Raw genomic sequence first — 10,862 nt, 5'->3', positions numbered from 1 at the left:
GCGGACGGAGGCAGCTGCTGGGCTGGTGCCGGAAACCAGGGTCTCAGGCTGAGGCGCTTCAAAGAGGAGCCTTTGTCTGGGGCAGCGGAGCCCCGGGCCCCCGGGGGCGGCTGAGGCTCCAGGGGTGTCCTCTCGCCGGCCAGAGCCCACGCGGGCAGCACCCTCTCTCTGGGCTCAGTCTCCCGACTGCAGGGCCACAGGCCCGGGCGTGAGCGAGGCGAGCCTCTGTGTGGCTCCGGGGAACAGCATTCTTCTCGGGCTCTGCCTGACACCCCCCGAGCTGTGTCCGCAGCCTTCCAGGTGGACAGCAGAGTCACAGAGTGAGGCACCACCCTGCAGGGTGGAGGCGGAAGGATCCGGCCCAGGCTCTGGTCACGAGGCGGGATGGCCCAGAGTCGGATTTCTGGTCTGCCATGGAAGCCGCACCCCTCCCCAAGCCCCGAACCCCAGCACCTACCCCTTGTCCTCTTTCAAAAGCGTCCTGCTCTGTGGACACTCACCGAGTGGTGGATGGACGACAGAATGAACCTGTCAGCAAGGCGAAAGACCCAAGAACCCCCACCCAGTCCCCTCTGAGGCTGGGCTGTCCTTGGCCTCGGTGGCCTGCATGTCCCTCCTCAACCAGGAGCGAGGTCTCGGGGACAGGGGCTGCTTCAGGCCCCAGGGAAGCTGGGGGTTTCTGCAGAGAAGGAAGACGCCTGCAGCCCGCCACCCAGGCCTACTGTGCTTGGGTGGCACTCAAGGCCTCCAGCACGTCGCCCTCCAAAGGACCCCCTGCAGCCCCAGCGGCATCCGGGGGCCCCTGGGGTCTGCCCGGAGCGGCTGGAGCGGGGTTCACAGTTCTCTGTGGCTGGAGCATGAGGCCTGTGGCTCACAAGCAGCTCCAGGAGAAGAGTCCCTCCTCCGGCCCTGACCTCACCTCCTACCCCTGCCCAGCGCACCTAGTCCTGAGCTGAGCCTGGGTGTCGCGTGGGACACGCATGGGCCGGTCTCCAGCCCTTTGCACACGGGATCTTGTTTGACCCGCAGGCAGTTGGGTGACAGATCAGCCCCAGGTAAGGAAACAGGGTCAGAGGCACATGGAACGTGGTGCAGCCAGGAAGTGGCCGGTCCAGGTCCCGGTTCTCATTCCTTCTGTCAAGGCGGGTCCAGGGGAGAAAGGACGGACGGGGCTCGGGCGTCCGCAGCCAGGACTGGGGATGCTCCTGACGTGACTGGACACAGACGTCATTCACTCAACAGACGCTGACCCCAGACACCAGGAGGGGAGGGGAGGCTGTGCCCCTCATCCCAGGTTCCTTCCCTGGGGCAGGTGGTGTGCTGACGAGGTAGGACCCTCCGAGGGCACCGTGAGCCGGAGGGTCTGGGGCTGGGCTCCCAGCTTGGCTCCAGCCAGCACTGTGGCGTCTGTCTGCCTCCTGGGCCCACTGAGCTGGGCCCGAGCCTCTGGGACCAGTGGTGTCCAGGAGAGTCGAAGGTGCTGTGGCTCGCGTCCGTGGGGCTCAGACCCGAGCACGCCAGGGGCCCAGAGGAGCGCCTGCCCTTCCACGGGCTGTCCACGGGGGCAGTGCCATCTGTGGGGCCCCAGGTCGGGGAGGGGACACACAGGGGACACTCCCAGACCTGGGGCTGTCAGGGACCAAGAAGTTCTCATTCTGAGAACATTCTGACCTTTACAATAAGCAGCAGCGCCCCTCCCCCCTCCTGGCTGATAATTCTGACAGTATGGCGCCTATGGTGCCGTCCCTGCTTCTCTTCCGGGACTTCACCTTCCTGCCGTTGCGAACCTCACCTTCCCGCCGGCGCGAACTTGCAGCCTATCAGGAGCCCAATAGAAGAACACAGCCAACCAGGCTGCACCTCGTCATACCCCTCATTCCCTGAGCATATAAATACCCCTGTGTGAACAATAAAAATTTGCAGCTTGATCAGAATTCCTGTCTTGCTGCCTCTCCCTGCGTCTCTTGTCCCTTCATTCCTTCTCTCTTAGGTTTGCCGTCCGCGTTGATGTCCCGCGGGTCGGGACAGGGGGCCCAGCCCATCCGCAGACCTCTGAGTCCCCAGGACCTGGGCTCCACGCAGGCTCCTGACTCCCACCCGGCCCTGGTCTGGCTGCGTCCCTTGGCCCTGCTGTGTCCCCAGCCCTGCCCCGCTGTCCCTATGCTGGGAGTGAGCGGCAGGAAAATGTGTGTCAGCACTGAGCCGCAGCATTCCTGAGGTCCCTTCCTGGCCTCAACCCCAAAAGCCGCGCTGGGATGGGGGTGGCCCAACCCTGGCCACCGGCTCTGCGCGCCCTAAGCTCCCTGGGCCGTGACCCTGCCAAGACTCTCGAGTGTGTTCCCAGGGGCTGAGGCTGCGGTCGCCTCCCGCGGGCTGGGTATTTTGGGGTGTCCTGTACACAGAAGCAGTGCAGAGTGCCAGGCCAAGCCTCCGTCCCCAAGGCTTGGGAGGGACTCAGCGTGGTGGGGTGGGGGACTAGGAGGGCAGGGTGGGGGAGCAGGACCCGGAGTCCGCTGAGGCTGAGGCTGACTTCGGGGAAAGGAGAGGGAGCCCCGAGGGGCGAGGGCCTCAGGGGCTGCTCCTGGCCCCCCGGGGAGGCCACCGTCCTCCCTGTGCTGTTCTCTCCCCTGAGAACAGAGATGGCGTTTGGGCACGGCCAGCGTGAGGGCACGTGCTGTGGGGCCCAGCCCGGCTGGTCCTCCGGAAGGGGCCAGGTGGCATCCACGTGCTGGCCTGGAGCCCTCCTTGGGGTTCCGTTGCCCAGGTGGCCCACGCCAAGCCGGGGGCAAAATCCAGGCCCAGAGGGAATCTTGTGGAGGCCTCCGACCGAGGAGGCTGGGGAGCCCAGCCCAGCGCCTGCGGGACAGCCTGGCAGCCCCGGTGCCTCCGCATCTCTGTCCTCCCGGGGAGGCCATTCTGCATGGGGGGAGCCACGGCACAGACGCGTAGGGGCCCTGCCCAAGCTGCCCGCCTCGCAGACCAGGTCACCGTCCTTCCCCGACCCCCCGGCTTCCGACCTCTGCCCGCAATGCCGCAAGCAGACGAGGCCCCTGCCCTTCTCTCCCCGGCCGGGCCCAGCCCAGCAGTCTGGCGGCAGAGGCTCCCTCCGTCCTCTCCTGACGCCACGGGTGTCTGCCGGGCATGGAGGTCCTCCCGAGCACGGGCCTCCATCACCCCGGCCAATGGCACGTTGCTCACAGACGCTCAGAAGTTGACCAACTGCCCGAGGTCACTGGCCAGCAGGTGTCTTTACACCCAAGTTGAGGCTCTCGGGCTGCAGTGCCCATGTTGGGAAGCTGGCCAGGCCACCTCAGGGCCCCTCCAGTGGCTCCTCCGAGCCCTCCAGGTGGGCCTCATGCCTCAGCCTCCCCAGGCAGCAGGTGCGCATGGAGGGGCCCGGGTCTGGTGCTGGGGCATGGTGGGCAGGGCCCCTCAGCCGGCTCGGGAAGCTTCGGGGCAGGTGGGGCACGGGGCACGTGGTGCCGCCCGTCCGGAAGATGGGCACGCTCACCTGCCAGGGCTCTTCCTTGGTGGAGATGGCTCACGGCTGCTGGCCACAGGGGCCGCCGTGGCAGGCCACCTCCACGGGCAGGGCCCTCCCACCCGAGAGCACGAGGCCCACCCGACACCGGCAGGCGCAGGGACCCTGAGCGGGCCTTGCAGGCAGAGAGGGGCCATAGGAGGTCCCCACACTGACCGCTGGGCAGTGGCCTGGCCCCTCATAGTGGCCACCTAGAGCTGAGCCTCAGGTTCCTGGGCTGTGGACTTCGCATCCACGTGACAGAGCAAGGGGCCCACATTGCCATGTCCACTGACTGGGGGGACAAGGCTCGGGGGACCTACATGTCCGTGGTCTGGGAAGTCGCTCGGAACCACCCGGGTGAGGGCCTCCCAGGGAGAGGGCGCCGGGCCTCCCCTCTCAGTCCCCGCTCTGGCCTCAGGGACTCGCTTCCCTCTTGAGTCAGTTTCCCCGAAACCAAAGTGAAGGAGCTGGGACTCTGGGCTCCTCCGCCTCCCGGGACAGCAGCAGAGGCTGCGGGTGGCCCAGTGCAGCCGAGGGCTCAGCAGCACAGGGGGCGGCCCTCCCCACCCTGGCAGCACCCAGGGGTCCCAGCCCGAGCACAAAGCAGCGGAAATAGCGCGGGCAGCTTTCCCACAGGCCTGCGGGCGTATTTTTAGCCCTGGGCGCAGCCGCTGGTTAAGAATAGCCTCCGGCACTGGGAACCGCTCAGCCCCCAGCGCCCGCATCGGATGCTCAGGGTGGGGACGGGCGTCCCTGTGCCCACCCCCAGGGGCTGGGGTCAAGGCCACTTGCAAACTCGTGAAGGTGAATTCAAACTCCTGCGTTCCTGTGGCGGCTCTGGGGACCCCGGGCAGGCAGGAAGGGGGCTGGGTCCCTCTTGGCACGGGAGCTCCCGGCGTCCCCGAAGGCCAGCGTCCCAGGAGCGACGAGGGAGCGCCTCCGAGGCAGGGGCCACCCTGCAGTCCACAAAGTTGGGACTCCTCTGGGGAGGAGGTGGCCCCAGTGTGGGCCAGAGGCCTGGAGAGCCGTCCAGAGTCCCTGGCCTAGCGCGGTCCTCTTCCCCACTCACGGGAGTCTGGGCCAGTCCCGCCAGGGGGTCTCGGACAGGAAGCAGGCCTCCCTGCCTGGTCCTCAGCCTCGTCCACACCGTGGCCTCTTGCCAGGCCACAGAGCCCTGGGACCTGGGGTGCCGCCTGCAGCTGGTGCGCTAGGAAGACAGAACCCGAAGGGCCAGCGATTCACCACCACTGCCTGGGATGGCCTTTCAAGTTCCTCCCCCGCTGTCCAACCTTCTGTGGCTGCCTAGTACCTGCAGCAGCTGGCAACACGGTCGCTGATGACGCCTTGCTGCTTCCCAGGTAGACTCGTGTCTGGAAGCAGAAGGAAATGGGAACAGACTCAGAGAGCGCTGGAGAGCCGTGAGGCAGGCGCTGAGTCCAGCTCAAAGGCTGCTTCCAAGGCAGCTCAGGGTGCAGCCTGAAGGGCCAGCCGGGATGCTAGGCCCAGAGAGGCCGTGGGTGTCAGTCCCGATGCCACACTCCTGGTGCATGTCTCCCCGCAGCGGCAGGAGACCTCGCGGCCTGCGCCGCCCTCCTCCGCGCCCAGGCGCCCCCAGCCCCGGACCCTCTCCTTTGGCCTCTCTGGTCATGCAGCCAGCAGCTAGTCCCTTCCCGCCGCGTCTCTGGGCACCTGCTGTGCGCCAGCTGCTTGGCTCTGAAGTCCGCAGTCCCGATCTCCCAGAGCCGGGAGGGTGGAAGAGACAATGAGGAGCCCGGAGAGCCTGCCCCCCAAAGGAGAACGGGACAACGGCTGGGCCCCCGTCCGAGGGCTGAGGGTGGGGCTGGGCCAGGACGTGCAGGGCGGGTGGGGGCAGCCTGGCTCCGCCCTGGGCACCTGCCACGCAAGTGTGTGAGCCAGTGATCTGCTTCAGGGTCCTTGAAGGGGGTCGTGGGCTCAGGCAGCAGAGGGGACTCCAACTCCAGGTGGTGGGGGTGGGGTCTCCCCACTCTGCTTGGGGCACAAATCCCTGGAGATGTGACCAACTCAGCATTGGGTGCCTCTGCCAGCCTCCTCTCTGGACAAACCTAAGGTGCACCCATGGGAGCCAGGTGCAGTGTCAGCCGACAAGACAACAAAACCCTGCTGGGCCCCACTCCAGTGTGGGCAGATGGGCAAGGAGAGAAGAAAGCCATGGGGTCCGTTGGAGCGGCCAAGTGATGCAGGATGACATGGGCAGAGCAGGAGGTACCCAGGGCATCAGGGTGGAGACTCAGCAGACACTGGGAAAGAAAGTCCAGGAAGAGACAGTCTGTGCAAAGGCCCTGAGGTATGCCAGAGGAATAGCAAGGAGAGCCACAGGGTTGCGCAGGGGAGCCAGGCCAGTGGGCGGATGGCACAGTGGGAAGACAAAGAAGCAGATTCTGCCCTGGATCCTCCAGGAGGAATCTGCCCAGCAGCACCTGGGCTTCCACCCGTTCAGACCCGTTTTAGACTTCTGACCCTGGGAGGTGCGAGGGAGTCTGTGACTGCGACATGGACCTTCACCATCTCACCGAGACGCTTGATTTGGTTTTGGTTGTACGTGTAGGAGCTGACCCGGATGTGTGTCTGAGCTATTTCCACAACGTTAGGAAAACCGTGCTCTCCGACGGCCCCAGGAACCCTGGGAACCTTCTCCTTCCCATGCGGGGCAGAGCCTAGGAACGCCATTGCGGGCACAGAGTCGCCGAGGCCCTAAGCCGGCGCAGGGCTTGCTCGGACTCTGCTTGTCTTTAAATTGCAAGACCAGTTCCTAGAGCAGGGTCAGGCCCACAGAGTTCCCGCAGACCCTGCCCCGCACGCGGCTTCCCGCGCCAACACCCTGGCCTCAGCAGGGGCCCCCGTGACGCTGGTGAACCAGTCCTGATGGGGAGCCACAGTCCTCGGGTGACCCGAGCCCCTGCAGGTCTAACCACAGGAGGCAGCGGAGGAGTCTGGGGCCCAGAGCGGGGGAGAAAGTTCCAGAAGGTGAGCCGTCCAGCGGTGGGGTGCGGCGAGTCCCAGGAACCCCACCTCCCACCTCATCCCCACTAAGTCCAGGCAGAGGCCAGGGAGAGCGGACAGGGCCACGACGGGAGGGGAGGAGGCCACGCCCAGGGTTCTCATGTCACGGAGGAGCCACCCTGGGAGGCACGCGTCTCCGGCACCGTCCAACCACCCTGTGGCCGAGCCGGGCGTCCACGCACAGGCCGTGGGGACCGCGTGCCCGGCCCTGCTCCTCGGCCCGGGATCACAGGGCAGCAGCCCCTGGGCCGCATCCCGACCGTCAGCTTTGCCCTCTGACCCCTGCCCGCCCCAGAGAAGCAGGAGCGGGTCCAGGTCATGGGCAGCGGGAGCCCCAGGTCACCAGCGTGGGACCAGCCTCGGCAGCACAATGGGTGCCATCTGGGCCAGCCTGGCAAACAGGAAGCCCTGGACGAGCGAGGCCCTCCGCCTCCCTCCCCTTGTCCCCGTCCAATTGTTCTCCCGCGGCGACGCCATCCGGCCTCCTCCCCGCGCTCCTCGTGGCGTGGCCAGGCCAGGCCCACCCCACAGAGGAGGCAAGGGGCCGGGAGGCCGGGCCCAGCCCTGCGCTGCCCCTCACAGAGACCTTGGCCACCACCTGGTCTTTCAGAGCAGCCCCGGGCCTTCCGAGGCCGTTTCAGGGAGGGGCTGTGCCTTGGAAGTGGCCCCTCAAGGTCCCTCCAGCCTGCAGCGACAGAGGAACGAAGGGCCCAAGCCCTGGGTTCCAGGGCCTGCCACACGGTGGCCCTCAGCAAGGGGGGCCCACTCAGCATCGTGACCAGAGACCCCTGGGCCTGGGCGCCAGCCAGAGCCAAGCGAGATGTGGGTCGTGGACAATCACAGTCCCCGGCTCCAGCAGGAGAGCCAGAGGGCTTGGAGGGAAAGGCTGCTGGGTCCAGGCCCTTCTGTGAAGATTTCCCAACACTCTGTGTCCAGGCGGGACTTGCCGTGACCCCCGGGGCTGGTGACCCCGACTGTCCCCAGAGTCCATCCAGGCAGAGGTACCCCCATGGCCGTCTTCCCTGGGGGCCTCACCAGTGCAGCCTCCCTGCCTCCAGGGACTCCAGGTGTGAAGACAGGCCTGCTCGTTCCGGGACCCACGGGTCCAGGAAAGAACCTGAGGCGGGGTGGACTCAAGTCCCTGCCCCTGCCCTGCCGCCACCCTCGCACCCAGGGGTCCTGAGCACCTGCCAGGGAGCATACGGCCTCAGGGGAGGAGGGAGGGGCAGGGCCTGGTGGCTGCCGCCCGCCCGGGGGGTGGGGCACTGGCGGCAAGCAGACCTCGAGGGGCGTGGATGCCCTGTGTCATGGTCCCCAGCACTGAAACAGGCGGCAGGCTCAAAGAGTCTGGGTGGCTGTGACAGTCCAGGACCCCACAGCGTATCTCTGCCTAACCAGCAGAGACTGGGGAGACAGCAGCCTGCCGTTGGCTAGGGAAGTTGAGCTCCACCAGAACCTTCCCTTTGTAGGTGACAGAGCCAAAGAAAACTGGCCACCACCAAGAAGAAAATTACTTGAGGCAAAATAGCTTCAGGCATAGCTGGTTCCAGGAGCTCGTCACTAGAACCTGGATGAGTTCAGGCAGACTCTGCCCTCCCTACATCTCTTCCAAGCATCAGGCGCTCTCTCTTCCAGGGGTTTGAAGCCGAATCCTGGGCTGATGTTCACTGGCTCTTGTTGCCCTGGCTTGAGTTAGGTGGCCATCTCTAGATGAGTTAGGTGGCCATCTCTAGACTAAGGGCCGAGCCAGGTCCATCTCTGGCACTGAGCCTCAGGAGAATCAGGGGGCTGTGTCCAGAAACAGCTGGAAGAGATGATGGGCAGGTGAGCGTGTGGATGTCCCCACTGCAGTCCCATGTGGAGGGGTTCGGTCATGCAACATTCCGGCGGGGAGGACGAGAGGCTGCAGGTCTGGCTCTGCGTGAGGGGGCCAAGTCTGTCTGCACAGCGAGGACCTGGGACCACCCTGGCCACCTGGGCTTGCTGTGAGGCTCTTGGCTGGCCGCTGCCGTGCAGGACACTGCCCAGGGTGTTGGGGGCCAGTTGGTCACTCAGGAGCCAAGCGAGCAGGCGTGGGCTGCAGCCTCCTCTGCGCAAGGTTGCTGGCCCGCAGGTGAGACACCTGCCACCTCCACCTTTCCACTCGCGTCTGGTGCCTCGGTTAGGGCCTGGCTAGGACCGCAGACTGGAGGGCCACCTGGAGCCTCTCCGGGCACCTTGGGCTTCCCACGGCTTGGGCACCTGGAGTGTGAGACTGGGCAGGCTCAGCAGGACCCATGACAAGCAAACGCTGGCCTCCGACCACCCGGCCTCACAAGCACTCGGCACCACGTCCTCCGTGCTGCCTTGGCAGAGCAGGTTGGAGCCCACCCAGAGCAGGAGGGGCACGTCACCCTTGTGTCTCCGTAGGCAGCATCAAAGGACCCGCAGCCATGTTTGAAAACCTCCTGGGCTTGGACAGGACCTTCTGAGGCCCCAGCCTTGGTGAACGCGCCCCAGGGACGTCACAGTGCCGCAGACGTAGTGGCCGACAGCAGGGTGGGCGTTTGGGGTGCCCTGGAGTGCGGCAGCCGCTGGGGTAGAAGCAGGATGAAGTGAGCATCCTGCAGGGCACAGCGCAGTCCCCACCACCGGAATCATCCAGCCCAACACCAGCGCGGCCGCGGCATTGAAGCCCAGCACCGAGGGTGTGGCTCCAGGTGTGGACATGCCTCAGACCGCCAGGGCCTCCCCGAGTTGGTCCCTAAGGTTGGGGTGCAGGAGGGCTGTCCTGAGGAACAGGGTCTTTGGACGGGCTGAGGACAGAGGTCCTGGGGACGCAGCCTGGTCAGGCCCTGGCCAGAGTCCCTTCCCCTCTGCTCCCCCCCAGAGCCCTTTGCTCGGCCAGTGGGGAGCAGGATGGCCACCCCAAGCTGTGGACCACAGTCCTTCTGCGTGGACCCGGCCAGCACCTCCTGGGTGGCCTCGCATCATGGCCCTCGCCACGGGCAGCGTGCAGCCTGCAGGGTGCTGGCTGGGGCGGTGGCTGGGCGCGCTCCCGCTTCCTCTCCTCTCTCTGCCCCACCCGGGTTCCCATGGAGACGCCTCAGCGCTCAGCTCAGAGGCGCCCTGGCCCGCAGCCTGCCGGGGCCCTGCTCTGGGCAGCAGCCGAGTCCCAGGCCGCGCGTACATTGTTCCATTTTTGGAATTCTTGGGGAGTGAGCAGCCTGGGCTGTCAACGGAGCTCTGTTCACAGAGGCCGCCAGCAGGAGAGAGGGCAGCTATTGTCTGGGGCCACAGGAATGTGCCGGAATGCCAACCCGCGTGGCACAGCCCCGAGCAGGGCCTTGTGTGCAGAGCAGGGCAGCCTGGCCACCCCCCCAGTGACGATGACCACACTGCTAGGGGCTGGACTGGCCTCCAGGTAGCAGGACTGTCCTGGGCTAGGGAGGCAGTGGACCTGCCACGGGAGGGAGGTCACGGCAGGCCCGAGCATCCAGGTGGCCTCTGCCCAGGAGCGCCAGCAGGGTGAGCCCAGCGGCAGCAGCTGCACCCAGGGTGCTGAACGCCTCCAGAACGGGGTCCTGGACCCAAGGGCCCACTGCAAACAGGCCAGCGCGGTGCAAATGGAGCAGGGGAGAGGCCACGCCCTCGGCCACCTCACCTCTGAGCGCCTCTCTGCAGCCCAGGGTGGACCTCCCCACAGACCTCAGGAGCAGAGGTAGCGGCCCACCCCACAGTGACAACCGGGACCATGTGTCCCATAGGAGGTGACAAGGGACACCTGGCCTCCAGCCCTCCTTCCAAAGCCCACAGCATCAGGCTGATGATGAGGTCAGCCACAGACAAGTCCCCGTCCAGGGGCGCCCGTGACACACCCGAGGACCCTCAAAACCACCCGGGTCGCCAAAATCAAGGCCGTCTGAGAAGTCGTCACAGCCGGGAGAAGCCCAGAGACACACCACGCTTCACGCGGGATCCCAGGAGGGATTCAGGACGGCGGGGGCGCAGGACAAAGCCAAGGAAAGCCGCAGAGGACGGCCGTGCCCGGCGGTCCCTCGGCCATGACGATGGCGCTGTGCTAGCCACAGGGGCACCCGGGGGTACGCGGGCAATCCCGGCCTCAGCCCTATCTCCTCCGTGACTGCGAAACCTTCCTGGCGTAAAAGCTCACGCAGGTTCCAACCCAGGTCACCTGGGACTTCCTGCAGGTGGAGCCTGCCACCCTCTCCCCTCTGGACCTCGGATGAGCACGTCCACACAGAGGGAGCCCCCAGCCCCGCCTTGGGGCAGCCAGCCCAGGGACCAGTCCTGCTGC

The 10,862-nt window shown here is 66.2% G+C and overlaps 1 protein-coding gene across 1 annotated transcript in view; it reads right to left on the bottom strand.

The window, feature by feature from the left end:
• Positions 1–3,401: 3,401 nt before the first annotated feature.
• LOC124958425 (uncharacterized) overlaps positions 3,402–10,862 on the bottom strand; it is a 28,878-nt gene continuing 21,417 nt past the window's right edge. Inside the window, exons 5-6 of the mRNA XM_047516448.1 lie at positions 4,833–4,893; positions 3,402–4,730 (exon numbers count right to left, since the gene is read on the bottom strand). Of these exons, the coding sequence (XP_047372404.1) occupies positions 4,567–4,730; positions 4,833–4,893 (225 nt within the window). The 3' untranslated portion in view covers positions 3,402–4,566. The remainder of the gene's footprint in view (positions 4,731–4,832; positions 4,894–10,862) is intronic.

Source organism: Sciurus carolinensis, chromosome 11 (genome assembly GCF_902686445.1).
Source record: "Sciurus carolinensis chromosome 11, mSciCar1.2, whole genome shotgun sequence".
NCBI lineage: Eukaryota > Metazoa > Chordata > Mammalia > Rodentia > Sciuridae > Sciurus > Sciurus carolinensis.
The sequence above is the reverse complement of the archived record's forward strand: the minus strand, read 5'-3'. Positions and strand labels throughout refer to the sequence as shown.